This window comes from Myotis davidii, unplaced genomic scaffold, assembly GCF_000327345.1.
Source record: "Myotis davidii unplaced genomic scaffold, ASM32734v1 scaffold448, whole genome shotgun sequence".
Classification (NCBI taxonomy): Eukaryota; Metazoa; Chordata; class Mammalia; order Chiroptera; family Vespertilionidae; genus Myotis; species Myotis davidii.
The window spans coordinates 401,741-416,268 of NW_006383009.1; the positions used below are offsets into that span (position 1 = coordinate 401,741).

The following is a 14,528-nucleotide window of genomic DNA, read 5'->3' on the forward strand; positions in this document are numbered from 1 at the left end:
ATTATTGTCACAGCTTCGGCTGGAATGGCATGTTCTCTGCACACGCTGACCAGTGGGACTGAAAAGGACGGTCTCCCACCTCCCCGTCCTCACCTTCTGCTTGGTCCCTTCCCTCCCCTGATCCCAAAAAGTAGCTGGAGCATCTTGGCATGGCGAAAAGAAGCTGCCCGCCCTCCATCCCTGGGAGGCTGGAGCGCTCTCTGAAGCAAGTACCCTGGGTCTCCCACCAGAGGAAGGCACACACTTCAATCCCTAGCTAGGTGGGCACTCTGTGAAGTCAGGCAGAGAGAGCCTTCACTTCAAAAAGATTTCCATGTGACACGAGGGGCCTCAGCCTCATCCCTGTCCTGTTGCATTGTGCCGTAGGACGGCTGCTGCCCCCCGCCCCCTGCCTCGAGCAGCCTTGCAGAGGGTCTTCTCGGCTGGTCTCTCTTTTCACGTAAGGAGCACAGGTTTGGGTGGGAACTTGACCCATTCTTTCAGTTAACAAGAACCGAGCTCCTACAAGGTGCCAGCCTGACCTGAGCGCCGGGGAGATGGCAGGGAGCCGTGCAGCCCCTCCCTGCCACTCTGAGCCGTCCTGTGCTTGACTCTCCTCGAGCTAACCTCGCCAGCCGACCCGCCCGCTCTGACCCGCTGACAGTTGTGCACATGTGTTTGCACTCGCATTCTTGACTGCGGTCCAGCTGCCTTTTTGGCAAAGGCATCAAGCATTCAAAGATGTTCAGATCTTTTGTGTTTGGCTCTTTCCCGCAGGATGGATAGACCTTGGAATGAGACTCCAGTGTGTCCCTTTATTCCTCATCTGAGGGGCCAGAGCCCTGGTGCTGCCCCCAGATCTATGCCCGGTGGAGGAGAGAGGCCTGGGGACTGTGAGCTATAGCAGCGGCCCACACCGGGCTCCCAGGCTGAGGAGGTGAAATATTCATGACCTTCTCTTAGGCTGTCAGATGGCTGTGAGGGACATAAAGTAAAAGGACCACGCTCTCACTCCAACACGCTTCTCAGCTTCCAGGGTGAGACCTCGCGTTCCTCATCAGCCAGAATGCTCCACCCCAGTTGGAAACCTGCAGTCCTTCTCTGTGCAAGTCCACACAGCCCCAGCCAGGAGGACCAGGTGCTCCTAACAGCCCACACACGCAGCTCGGGGACTGTAGCAGAGCGCGCCAGGGCTGCGGCCCCAGGGGCCGGGGGCGCTCACCTCCCTCAGAGCACCTACTCCGTGTTCTTGACCTTTAGGAGAACTGCATTCTGGCTAAGACATCCTTAATTTTAATTTCATCTTTTCGGGGGGAAATACCGGTACCTTGGCTATGTAAAGACTGGCTCACACCCTACAAAGTAAGAAAGGAAATTGTCCCATGAAGGGAGGGCCCAGTATGGCGCCCCAGGCACAGAACTCCAGGCTTAGCCAAAATCAGGAGTGCCCTTGCTGTCAATGGACCACATGCTTTGCTCTGCTTCACCCCCAGTGGTCCTCTCACCACCCCTGTGTGGAGGAGGAACAGGCCAGCACCACCCATGGGCCAGGCGCCCTCCCCTGCACTCCACATGTACTTCTGTGAATCTGCAAAACAAGTAGGCGAGGCTGACGCTGTTACCCCATTTCGTTGTCAGCCCCTGAAATTTACATGGGTGAGGCCAAATATAATATCCCAATACTAGACAAGAAACTCAGATGAGGCTCAGATGTTAGGTAGGCTCCAGGGCCGGTAACAAGAGTTTGCCTTACCCGTCTCTCCCAGCTCCTCCCTTTCCTCCCGTGCTGATAGAGAAAGGCTGGGCTAGCTTCAGTGCTGACTTTGCAGGCCCCTCTGCTCCACAACAGATCTCCCCGCTGCGGGCCCCGGAGGCCTTTTCTGCCTTTAGCTGTGATCTCATTCTTGTCAAACTGCAAATCCCCTGTGTTAGGTAACACTTTAAACTCTAAACGGTACATATGCTTTAGTGGGAGTGGGAGTTTTTGCATTTTTTCTTAAGAGTAGCTTTTGGTGGATCATTAAGGAATGAGATCAATTTTAAATAGAAGTGTGTCTGCTCTTGGTACAGTGTTCTAGATGCTAGGATCATAAAGTAAGGAAAGGACCATGTGTTGCTGCTTCTAAATTTCCCAGTTCAAATGCAGAAAGTGACATGTGGTGGTGCCCTGAGGACCTCAGCTGAGCCAGGCCCACATCACTCTCACTGTCCCGCCCTCACCCTCCACAGGGCTCCCCTGCTTGCAGGTATCCGTGTGTGTGTGTGATCATGCCCCCCTGGGCCCACATCTCTGTTGTCCATCAGGGTATCCCTAGCACCTGGCAGAATGCATTGCACTTAATAGGTGTTCTTTAAATGATTATGGGACGGATGAATATAGTTGAAAAAAATAAACAAAAGGCCTGCACCAGGAGTCTGAATTCTAGCCGTCCTTATGTGAATCACTTCCCTCTTTTGGCTTCATTCTCCTCGTGTATCACATGAAATAATTGGCCTGAATCGTGTCCTGCCGCTCTGTGACTGTGTGGAGTCTGAGGTTGATGGGCCTTAGAATACTCTTCCACGGGGGCACCTTTGATGGAAGGGCCTGCAGGTGGAGAGCAGCATGGCTTTGATGATTTCTGCAGATTTGTACTCCTGGACCTCCAGCCTGTACTGGCAAGGTCTTGGGGGCGCAGCCAAGAAGCCATCTTTCTGAGGTTGTGGCTTTCATTCCTCAGCAAACAGCTTTTCCCTTGCCGTGGAATGACGGTTAAGAGCACAGGCCTGAGAACTTGGCTGCTCACAGTGGTGTGACCTTGCACAGGCAGCTTCACCTCTGTCCCCGTCACCTCCTCAGTACAGTGCGGGCCATGGTGCACCTGCCTCCTGGCTGAACTGGGGAAGCCCGCATGGGCTCCCTCAGTGAGTGTAGCCAGGTTCCCTCTCAGAGCCCCTCAGCCAGAGGCTCCACACGGTGGCAGGGCCTGGTACTGCCTTCGTGGACAAGAAGGAAGGAGAAGGAAGCCTCTCGCCGTCCCCTCTTTAGGCTCTGAGATGTCACTTACTCCACAGGCCACGTGCCTGAGAGCCACGGTGGGGGGCCCCTTTTTCCGGGGGCCGGGGGGGACATTCAGCCGTGGAAGTGCAAGTCACTTTCTTGACCTCACCTGACGTGTAGGCAGTGGAATAAGGTCCAGGACTCCACCCGTTCAATTTAAACATTGCTGGCACGGGAAATCTGATCGCTAAGTAATCAGGATGTTAGGGAGCCTGGCGGAGTCAGTGGTAATGGTATCTGTGTTTGGTACGTCCCAGTACACAGAGCGTGGACACGTGGTCTTTCTTGATGGACCCTGGAGCTGGCAGGTAGGACCGTGAGGAAACTAGGCCTGTGCCCAGGGAGGTGACCTGCTCGGGCCTTGCCTCAGAACTGCTCAGTGGCAGAGACAGAAGTGGAGTTCATACCCGCCTTTGCCTCTGCCCACTGCTGCCTCCCCGGCTGAGCGTCACATGGTGAGCAGCTTACCTGTCCCCAGAGGGGAGGGTGAGAAGAGGGAACACCGCTCAGTGCCCCACTCCCTGCGGTGAAAGAAGAGCCGCTGGTACTTGCCTGGCTGGCACGTCTGGGAGGGGAGTCTCTCGCCCTAAATCAGACAATTAATTTGGGAACACAGGGGCACTGTGTCGTTAATGACCTGCCGGTGCCTGTGTGAACTGGACCGTGTTGTTTCTGTAGACGGGAGAGGGTGTGGAGGGAGTGTCTGGAGGCTGGCAGATTTTTTCCAAAGTGTTGTCATTTCTCTGATGATTGAGCTCTCTCTCTCTCATTACAGGTGGAGAGAGACTTTGAGAGGGAGTATGGAAAACTGCAGCAGTGAGTGTCACATCCCAAAAGGAAGGGGGTTGGGATCGGAGAATGGCCAGAGCCTTCTGCCAGGTCTCACTTCCCGCAGTTTTGTCTGCTTCCCCGTTAGTGGGTGCTCCTGTCACCACCCCAGGAGCCGGGAGCAGCTCGGTTTACCACCTGCCAGAAAGTCTCCCCCAACTGGTGGCTGTGTGACAGTCGTTAACTCGCAGCCTCTGGGTGCTTGGCCTCTTGCAGAGCTTAGGCCCTTCAGTGAGTAGGGAAAAGTCCCCACAGACAAGGGCCCCTTTTCTCGATGGGCATTCCAGAGCACCAAGGTGGGCCTCCCTCAGGTAGATGGGAAGGCAGGGGACCAAAGCCGTGCCCTTGCCTTGCAGGCTGGAAGAGCAGACCAGGAAGCTGCAAAAGGACTTGAAGAAGAGCACCGATGCTGACCTGGGTAGGTGGCATGTCCCCTCAGCTGGACTGGGCGGGGCACAGGTGGATGCCCTCCTCCCTCTGTCACCTTCGGGCTGGCTTTGAAGTAAGTGCACTTAGTAGATGTTCAACAGATGTCCCTGAGGAGTGGCCTGAGGTCAGTCTTCACTTAGCAGAGCCCCACTCTCCCCTTTCCCGGGCGTAGCCGCCGCCGCAGCCAGGTGCAGGGCTGGCTCCTGCTGTCTGTGCCTCGGAGCCTCAGGCCAGCGCGATCCAGAGAACGTGGGCACGTCTGAGCATGACAGCCCTCACTCCTGGCCCCTAGCGTCTCCAAACTATGTGTGCAGCAAGCCAAGGGGCTGCTTTTGGAGACCGGCTGTTATTTGTTTTGAAGTTAGTTCTGAGTTACCTGGACAGCATCTTTCTTCATCGCTCCCCACTGCCTTTCCAGTAAGTGTGTCATTGAAACCAGGAGTTACCTAGCTACACCAAACCTGGCCTTCTTTTGTCAATAAAGTTTTATCAGAACACAGCCACACCCATTCTTTAGGTATTGTTTGTGGAAAAGTTGAGTAGTTGCAACAGAAACCGTATGGCCCTCCAAGCCTAAATTCTGGACTCTGGCTCTTTACAGTAAGTTTGCTGCCCTGCTGTTGTGTGCTATGCTACCCTGGTCCCCCCAGCACACTGCACCTCCCAGCCACCTGGAGAGGGCTTCTGACAGGCATCGTCCTGGATTCCAGACTGGCTGGATTAGAGTCTTTGCAGCTAGAAATCTGCATTTCCAACAGCTTCCCACCCAGATGATTCTGTTATAACCCAGAGTTAGAACATTGTCATTGCAGCAGGTAAAGCTGCCCAAAAGAATGATCCAGAATATCAGATGATCAGGAATGAACATTGTCCAATAAGGACCAGTGTCTTATGCTCTGTGGTACTTTGTCGTTTGTGTGGCCTCTGGCCTTGGGTGCAGGCCCCTGGACTGAGGGAAGACGGGAGCCCTAATGACAAGGCTTGGAAGCCTGTCCCTGCACAAGTTCCCTGAACTCTGACTTCTCACAGCCATGTCCAAATCTGCTGTGAAGATATCCTTGGACTTGCTCTCTAACCCCCTCTGCGAACAAGACCAGGACTTTCTGAACATGGTGACAGCCCTGGACACAGCCATGAAACGGATGGACGCCTTCAACCAGGAAAAGGTGCCTGGGGTTGGGTCTCCCCTGCTTGTGGCTTCTATCTGGAGGAGCACCTACATGGGGTCCGTAACAGGGCTCAGGCCCCTCTCGGTGCCCTCAGCCCCCCGAGGCCTGTGTGCTCTTTCCTGCTGGCCTGCTCTCCGCGGCTCCCACGGCTCACATCACGCACACGGAGGCCATGAGGGGATGCAGGTCCGCTCTGCCTGACCAGCCTCACTGAGGAGGCCACATGGGCCTTGGCAGACCGCGGCTGGCAGGGTAGGAGTTCATTAGGGACGAGGACAGGGTGCTCCTGTTGCCCTTCAGGCTTCCTGGTCGCCATCTCTGCCTCACCCCAGCTGCCCTTAGAAGTGCCCACCCTGCCTGACCTACTTGGGCCCCTTCCTTCCGGGCTCTCGGGTGCCCCTGACAGGTCTCCTTTCTCTTCTCAGGAACTGGAGCCTCCCCTTTAGGAAGAGTCTGGCTTCCCCCAGTTTTGATGTCATTGGGTTTTTCTTCCGACAGGTGAACCAGATTCAAAAGACCGTGGTTGAGCCCTTGAAAAAGTGAGTAAAGGTCATCTGGGGACTAGACTCAGGGCACTCCTTGGAGAGGCAGGTCAACTGGTCACCTGGGGACTGAATGTCCTTTCCAGTCGCCTGTCCTTAGGCTTGGGGTTGACGGGAAACCGACGGGGTCACCAGCTACCCGATCTGCGCCCTGGGGTTGACCTGCTGGTAGCTCTAGAGAACCGGCCACTGCCCAGCGCTGTGATGGGGCGTGTGAGCCTCCTCAGCAGCTGGCCTGTGCTCCGGTCAGCCGTATGGCCATTTTCCCTCTGTTCCTGTCGGACGGTGGAACAGCCTGCTGAGTTAAGCCAGCAGCGATCTTGGCGAGCCCTCAGCGGAGATGAGCAAGGCCTTTCATCTCCCAGCCGGATTGGGAGAGCAGCTGCCTGCAGCACTCGGCTTTTGAAATGTGGGGGTGGCTGCACATGGGGAAGGGCGCCGCCACGGGTTCCCGCCTGGGAAGGTCCTTTACTCATGACCTATAGGGTCAGAAATTCTTCTGTGAGACTCCTCTTCTGTCAGGCAGGCTCTGGTCAGCGATCAGACGGGCCTATTCCCTGGGTCCCCTAAGGGGTGGGCATTGCCTTGAAGCTCCCGAATCACTTCATCTTCTTCCCTGGCCTCTCCCAGGCAGCCTCTGACCCAGAAAGGCCCCGCTCCAGCCACAGCTGCACCGCATTACCTCTCTGTGGTGGTCCCTGGCAGTGGCCTCCCCAGGGCCGGGTAATGAGGCTCTGCTAATTACCATCAGGCTGGATCATGGCCAGGAGGGAGATCAGAGAGCAGGTTTTGATCCACTGGCCCCTGGTGCTGAGGTTGTCAAGCTCCTCACTCCCTGTTCAGGTCCCTGGGGTGGGGCTCAGGAAAGCTTATTCTAAGCAGGGCTGCCTGGAGGCTCAGCCACGGTGGGGAGGCTGGATCTGGTGTGGAAAGGGATTTCTCCCTGCACCCCTGCTCCTTCCCTGGGCCTCTGGCCCCTAATCCCTGCTCAGCACCAGGTCACAAGGTCACATGAGCAGCTGGGTGCTGAGGAGGCCCAGGAGAGAGAGATCAGAGCTTCCATTGCTTGTGGGTGCTGACCAGTCTCCAGACAAGGGTCCAGAGCTGGCTAGGAAGGACCAAGGCAGAGCAGATCCTGCCCATGGGGGTCTCAGGGGCTGCCACGGAGACTGCCATGGGCACCCAGGGCTGGCAGAGGTAGGCAGGGGACACCAGCTCAGAGAATGGGAACTGGCTCCTGTCTCGATTTCACAACCAACGAGGCGGCCTTGAAATCTGATGCCTGGCTTCTGGAGCCGAGTGGAGAGAAGTCCCGGCTGCTTCCCACCACCCTAGCAGCCCACCACCTGCCAGGAAGGTGGGTGAGTGCAGAGGGGGCGGGCACCATCTCCGCAGCAGATCCGCTGACCTCTGCATGAGCTCCTGGCCGGGCTGGCTCCCGGGCTGGCTTCTGTGCATCTTGGGGCCAACATGCGATCTCCCCCAACCACATAAAACCAGCACTGCCTGTTGCCGCCTCTTGCCAGGAGAGACGCTCCCAGGGACCCCAGCACCGGAAACAGGAAACTGCAGCTTTCCTGTCCTCTGATGAGGAGCATTGCCACATGGCCACCCACCGCCCCCAGCCTCCCCCAGGGGCTCGGCCTCTAATCCCCAGTCCCTGGGCCAGGCTCACATGGTCGGATGGGGATGCTTTCAATTTCCTTTCCTGGTGGGTGGAAGATCCCGCTGTGTGGGCACAGAGTGAGGAATGGCAGGCATTCCCCACCAGGGCCGGCTGCTCCCAGCCCACCTCCCAGCCGGCCTCTCCGCCTCCCCCTGCCCTCCCCCCTCTTGCTGCCTCTTCACCCCAAGCTTACCCGGGGAGGCACTTTGCTGTGGAACCTTAGGACGGGCAAGAAACGCAGTCGCCGTGGGCAGAGCTCAGCGATACCTGGTGTAGGCCCTGCCCATTCTCCGTCTTAGAGGGTGGACGTAGCTGTAGCTCTAGTGCAGAAGCCATGATGGCCTTCTCACGGGAATGGCCACGTGGGGACACCTGCCACTGGTGTGGAGCGGCCTGTCTGCCCTGACCAACCTGTGGCCTTGGCCAGGTCCGTTCCTCTAGTCTGTTTTCCCACCTGACCTTTTGAAATGGCATAGCCAGTGCCCAGCAGGGGAGAGACGTGTCGGGCTGAAGTGGAAATTGAGCCCTGTGTGCAGGACAAGACTCTTCCCCCACTTCTACCCACCCACCCTGCACAGAGCCTCCCTGCCCCCGTCACTGCTGATGATGGGAGAGGGGTGGGAGCTGAGCAGAGGGTCCAACAGCCCCGCCTTGGTTCTTTGTGGCCGCCCAGTCAAACTGCGAACTGCATACCCCAGGGAGAGCGGGGCCCCATCCCCGCCAGTGAAGCCATCAGGTTCCTGGACCAGCCTGTCCTTGACTTCCCTCCTGGCTAACTTCCCTCCCTTGATCAGGAAGGTGGAGAGCAGGAAAGCGCCCCGCATGGAGAAGGGGGTCCTGCGGCCAGATGAGTTCCTCTCCTCGCACAGCATCATGCTACCTATAGGCCCCCCACGTGGGCCGGCCACATCCGTTCTACTGCCTCTCAGTGGAAGATGGGGAGGTGGGCCTAAGGAGCAGTAGCCCAGAGCCAGGGGTTACAGGGTCCCCCACTCTTTCTTTAGTCAGCCACTCAGAACATACTGGCTGATTGTTCCTGCCTGACCTTGGTTTCCCCATTTTAATGTGAGAAGCGTGACGCCCGCCCTTACCCCTCAGGAGTCCCGAAGCCACCTGAGTGGAAAGTGACTAGTGAGCCAGATACAGTGAACCGAGTCACGGAGCCTCCATGGCCTCCTGGTGTGACGGGCGCTGCTGTGGGCACCAGTCATGGTGAAGAGTTTCCTGGAGGGTCTCACAGAGGCAGGTGGTCTTGCTGCCAGAGGCTGAAGGTCGTATCCTGCAGACATGGCCACTGAGGGTGCCTGGCATTGCGTGGAGACCTGGACCCGCTGCGTCCCACCTCACTCCCCTGGACAGCAGGCCCAGGCACTGGGGCCACCCAGGCAGCAGGTTGCTTCTAACTAGGCAGTCAGGGTGACTGCTGGTGGCCCCTTGTCCAGTTGGGGCGGACAGGGAGGTGGCGTATGGCTTCTTGGGCCCAACTGCATCTGCTCCCTCTCAGCTGCTGGTCACACTCCTCCCAGGAAGGGACGGGCATTATACCAGCTGCCTGGGGCAAAAGCACCCCCAAACCCCCCCCCCCAGGGTCTCACTTGTCCAGACCTCCCCGAGGGGATCCCTTGGTCCTGGAGGTGGCTGGTTCCCCCAGCCATTTTCCTGGGCACCTTACATCTTCTGCCTGACAAAGCAGTCATTTAAAAATGTCAATTTGATTAATGTGTGATAGGGCATGTGACTGAGGCTTCAGAGACGTTTGCATGGTCTTATCCACTTCTCATTTCCAGTTAGAGGCTGAGCCCATTCTGGACCCCCATTAAGTTAGAAGAATTCGTTTTAATCACCTTTCTCGGAGACAAGTCCTTTGTTTCATCAAAATCTGCCTGGTTCTAAGCTTTGTTTGGTGCGTTTAGTGCTTTGGTCAAGTTTACATTCTGTATTCTCTGGCAAAAGTATTCTCGACTCTTGTGTCACGTGTACTCTTGATTTGTTGAGGCATTTAAAAGCCAACTTCATGGTCACGTCCCTTTGAGAGACAGACTTGGAAACCCCTCTTCATGTGGCATCTGAACTTCCTAAAGACAACCCGTGCTCAGACGCCCTCCTGGCTGAGCTCAGCGCAGGCTGAAGTCCGCAGCTGCCCGTCCCCATCCTTCCTCTCCCCTGATTGCTCCAGAGAAACTGACCCTTCCCCTGGTCCTGGGCCGCCTGCTCAGCCCGTGTCCCCACCACACGGTCATTTTCCTGTTGCGCGGCCAGGTCTCCGCCGGCTGTGCAGGAGCCTCCCGCCTCATGTCCTGCCCCGTTCCGGAAACCCTGCCGGCAGGCTTCCCTGGCCGTGTCCAGCACTTCCTCGGAGACATCGTTTGTCGAGGGACGTGCAGCATCCCTGCCTGGGATGAGTCCTGCCCGTCAGTGTCCATCACTGTCCTTCCCAGTTAGGGGTGACACTATCACCAACGTGTGCCCACATGGCCAAAAATGCCGAGGCGCCTGCGGCTCTTTCTGAGGGGCCTGCGCCTGAGTCACCATGAGGGGGGAGAGGTCCTCGAGTCGTTTTCCGCAGACATCGGCCGACAGTGTGGCCATTTCAGTGGTAGAACCAGAAGATTCCTGTTCTCCCTGTGGTCAGCTAGTAGGATAGGGCAGGAATAGGGGAGGATTGTTTATTGAGAGGGAAGGGGGGGCTTTTGGCTTGTCAGAAACTTCTTTATTAAATGGGATTTTTTTTTATTATTAAAGGATAGTGGACATATGATACTCTATCCTTTTTCTGGTGTGAACATACTGCTAGGACATGTATACACCTTATGAAGTGATCACTAGGAGTAGGTTTGTTTTTGTTTTTGTTTTTTATATTTTATTGAGTTTTTTAGAGAGGAAGGGAGAGGGATAGAGATTTAGAAACATCGATGAGAGAGAAACATCGATCAGCTGCCTCCTGCACACCTCGCAATTGGGGATGTGCCCACAACTAAGATACATGCCCTTGACCGGAATCGAACCTGGGACCTTTCATTCCGCAGGCTGGCGCTCTATCCACTGAGCCAAACCAGTTAGGGCTCTAGGAGTAGGTTTTTATTGCAATTCTGTCACCTGCTGGTGGCATCTGGGGTGATGGGAGGTGCCAGACAGAACTGGAGTTCTCTTCTGGACCATCACTAACTCCATGTGGCCTTGGACGTGCCATGCCTTCTCTCTGGCCTCAGTTTCTTCCATTTTTTAAAAGGAAGCTGTTGGCCAAAGGACTTCCCAAGAGCCTTCAGCACTGCCTGCCGTGGCAGGGCTGTGGTGTGGGGCAGGGCCTCAGAGGGGCCTGTGGGGGCGAGCGGCAGCGTAAGTGGCATCATGGACTCATGACCCTCTGTGTCTTCCAGGCCAGTGGTGTGAGCCTTAGCCTTGGGTTCTTTCCCTGGCCTGACCCCACAGGTCTTGTTCACAATGGAACCCCAAGACCTAGAGTAAGATCTGGCCCTCAGTAGGCATTGTGTGTGTGTTTCCGAGTGAATGCTGAGCTGCCAGCCGCACTCTAGGAACGGGCTGCGTCCAACCCAACTGTGTCAGCAGGTTCGGCAGTGTCTTCCCGAGCCTCAACATGGCGGTGAAACGGCGGGAACAGGCCCTGCAGGACTACAGGAGGCTGCAGGCCAAGGTGGAGAAGTACGAGGAAAAGGAGAAGACGGGGCCAGTGTTGGCCAAACTCCACCAGGTACCCGGGAGAGCGGCAAGGGGTACACAGCGAGGCACATGGCACACATAGCAAGTTCCTCTGTACCTGGGGACCGCCTTGAAGGCTGTCGGGCCGCGCAAGCGCGTGCGCGCACATACACACACACACACACACATGCGCGCGCGCACACATACACACACACAGACACACATGCGTGCGCGCGCGCACATACACACACACAGACACACATGCAGCAGGGATGCTGGGCCAGCCTGTGAGAGCTCTGACCGCAGGGTCTTGTTCCCAGGCCCGAGAAGAGCTCCGGCCCGTTCGGGACGACTTTGAGGCCAAGAACAAGCAGCTCCTGGATGAGATGCCGCGGTTCTACAACAGCCGGCTTGACTACTTCCAGCCCAGCTTTGAGTCCCTGATCCGAGCGCAGGTGAGCTGCTCCCACGTGCCCGAGCGCCAGCCCAACACGTTCCCTCGGAGACAGTCGTGGCTTTGTGGACACATCTTACACCTGCCGCCACGCCACCCACCCTGCCCCGGCACTGCCCGAGGGAGGGAAGCCAGGGGCCTCTGCTCATTTGCTGGACTCTGTTTTGGTTCCTGCGTTGCTCTTTGGTTAATCCCAGCCTAGGACGAGGTTCCACGTTTAATAGCTCTTCCCTCTAGTTCTCACGTTCACTGCAAGAAGCAAAGGAGGTTGCACTATCAGCACCTCACTCTGAGGGGCAGGCTCTTTGCTTGGTGTGCTTAGGAAGTCAGGGATAGAGGCGTAGGGGGTGAAGTCCCTTTTCTGAGGACCCTACACCCCCCATCCCCACCCTAGTTACTCTTCCTTTGGCAGGAGACCACGGAGCATGGTGAACCCGGGGAGAGCCACGCGCGGGGCACTGGCCGTGGTGCACCTGCCAGCAGGAAGGGCAGCTGGGTGGAGGTGCACAGCGGAGCACTGGGCTAAGCGGTTAGAGGGTCGCCACGGGCCAACCCTGTGTCTCCCGCTACTCGTGGTGGGATACGGAGTGTGTGATGGGTGTAGCTGCTGCCCTCCTTGCCCCTTCACCTCCCATCCTTCAGGCCATATGCAGGGATTAGTCCCCCCATCTGTAAAAGACCAAAAGGTGGAGGTTCTAAAGCCAAGGGTTCTTTTCCACATGGGACCCCCAGCTGACTCCAGATGTTCAGCATCCTTCCATCTTCCCACCTTCCCCACCAGGTAACAAAGCAGAAGGCTCAGCCCTCCCCACCTGCCTCCAGCTCACTTCTGCTCTTGGCCTGGGTATCTGGCGCCCTCCAGTGGACACTGTCATTCCTTGCAGAGTCCACAATCACAGGTGCCCAAGAAAAAGCCTGACTCCTATCTCTGTTACCTGCCATCTTTGGAGAACACCAAGCCCATGGGACTGGCACTGGGGTCAGGAACCCTGAGCAGGATTGATTTTGGAGCTGTGACTTGTTAGCGACCATGTCGTTGGTAGCTAGGGGAAAATGAGGCAGAAAGCTAGCAAGCACAAGGGAGTGGGGGTGCCCACACTTGCCCCAGAGCACTGCCTCAGTAGGTGAGGGCTTCCTTCCAGCAGCTTCGTCCTGGGCCTGGAGGAATGTACTTAAGGAGCCCTGTGTCTTCCCTCCTGCCCGCCCTCCGTCCTGCTGCGTCACCGCCTGTTCCAGCCCCAGCGCCTACCCTACCTCCTCCGTCCCATTGCTCAGGGAGGACGCTCCAGGGTGTGAGGCTGTGGCGTGCCCAGATGGAGCCGTTCAGGAGCTCAGGATGCCCTGTCACTAGGCAGCGGGGTGGTGGGGGTGTTGCTGCCTGCTTGGTACCAGCCTCCCCCTCCCGAGGCTGCACTGCCATTAGTCACTGGAGAAGTGAGCATTCCTGGTGACTCAGCCACGCAGTGCCGCTCTGGGGAAGGGGCATCCCCCATGCTCCCCAGCACTAGCCCAGGCTCCTGTCCCGAGGTGACAGTGGAGGTGAGGGCCTTGATTTCGCGCCCCTCAGATCTGGCTGTGGGAGACACTTTCTTAGAAGCAGCTCGACCAGGGCCCTGACACCAAACCTGCCAGTCAGCCTGGCCTTGCCAGCAGCAGCACTGCAAGTTTCTAAAGCAATAGTTTCTTTTCCCCAAAGACAACTTGGAGCTGGATAAAATGCAAGGGTTTTGAATAGTGTGGAATACGGCCATGGGAATACTTTCATTTGTCACGAGGTGGAGACTGAGGCAAAAATGGCTCCTGCCCCCTCCCCTGGAAAAGCCCATCCTGGGCCTGCTTAGGCCCTGGGTCTAAGCAGCCCTCAGCCATTTACTTGAGTTGCTGGTGGGTCCCCACTCCTCACATTCCCCCGCCTCCTTCCTGTAAGCTTCCCGTCCCACACTGGGGCCTACTTAGAAGGGAATGTGGAAACAGCCTGGCCTGGGCCCTGGGCCGAGCACCTTAGGCATGATTATCAATGAGAGGAGTTGGGAAGGGACAGAAGGCTGAGGAGGCGTCACCATTCTCACCTTCTAAAGACCAGTTCCCAGGGCTCTGGGAGCCTGCCATGCCCTCTCCATGAACACAAGCCTCCAGCTCCTAGCTTCTGTCCAGCAGTGAGCCCCTCATCACAGTGCGCGACTCCCTGGTCTCCCAGCCCCAGCCTAGACTGTGCTGTCTTCCTCCACCACCCAAAACACACACACCCCCCGTGCTGCTTGGAGAGGGGCAGAGCCCCCACCTCCACCTCCCGCCTCCCCAAGGATCTGTTGCTTCCCTCGCCTTTGACTTATTGCCACCCAGGCAGTGGATGGTGCTAAAGGGCTTCCGGCAGTGGCTCACGCCTCCCTGGTTGCTGTGCAGTTGAGATGGGCTGAGGGGAAGGGCAGCAGTCGAGGGAATAGGAACCAGCCCGGAGGGTCCAGTGCTGTGGGGGCTTGGTGCCGAGTCCAGCCCCTGCTGACCGCCTGTCTCCCGCTCAGGTTGTCTACTACTCCGAAATGCATAAGATCTTCGGAGACCTGACCCAACAGCTGGACCAGCCTGGCCACCCTGATGAGCAGCGGGAGCGGGAGAATGAAGCTAAACTGAGCGAGCTCAGAGCCCTCTCTATTGTGGCTGATGACTGAGCCCGCCCCTCGGGACACCCCTGGACACACGTTGGCTTCCCTAGTCTCTGCCCTTTTCCAGCTGAGGCTCAGGCGTCAGCCAGCGAAAGGCCATC

At 57.2% G+C, this 14,528-nt stretch overlaps 1 protein-coding gene across 2 annotated transcripts in view; it reads left to right on the forward strand.

The window, feature by feature from the left end:
• Positions 1-14,433, forward strand: part of BIN3 (bridging integrator 3) — a 34,473-nt gene extending 20,040 nt beyond the window's left edge. Inside the window, exons 4-10 of one of the 2 annotated variants that reach the window (XM_015557764.1) lie at positions 3,795-3,835; positions 4,204-4,265; positions 5,306-5,442; positions 5,944-5,984; positions 11,221-11,362; positions 11,631-11,765; positions 14,287-14,433. In XM_015557764.1, coding sequence (XP_015413250.1) covers positions 5,308-5,442; positions 5,944-5,984; positions 11,221-11,362; positions 11,631-11,765; positions 14,287-14,433 — 600 coding nt within the window. In that variant the 5' untranslated portion in view covers positions 3,795-3,835; positions 4,204-4,265; positions 5,306-5,307. Of the gene's footprint in view, positions 1-3,794; positions 3,836-4,203; positions 4,266-5,216; positions 5,443-5,943; positions 5,985-11,220; positions 11,363-11,630; positions 11,766-14,286 lie in introns of those variants that run through there. The other variant, XM_015557763.1, reaches the window with a different exon arrangement.
• The last annotated feature ends 95 nt before the right edge of the window (positions 14,434-14,528 follow it).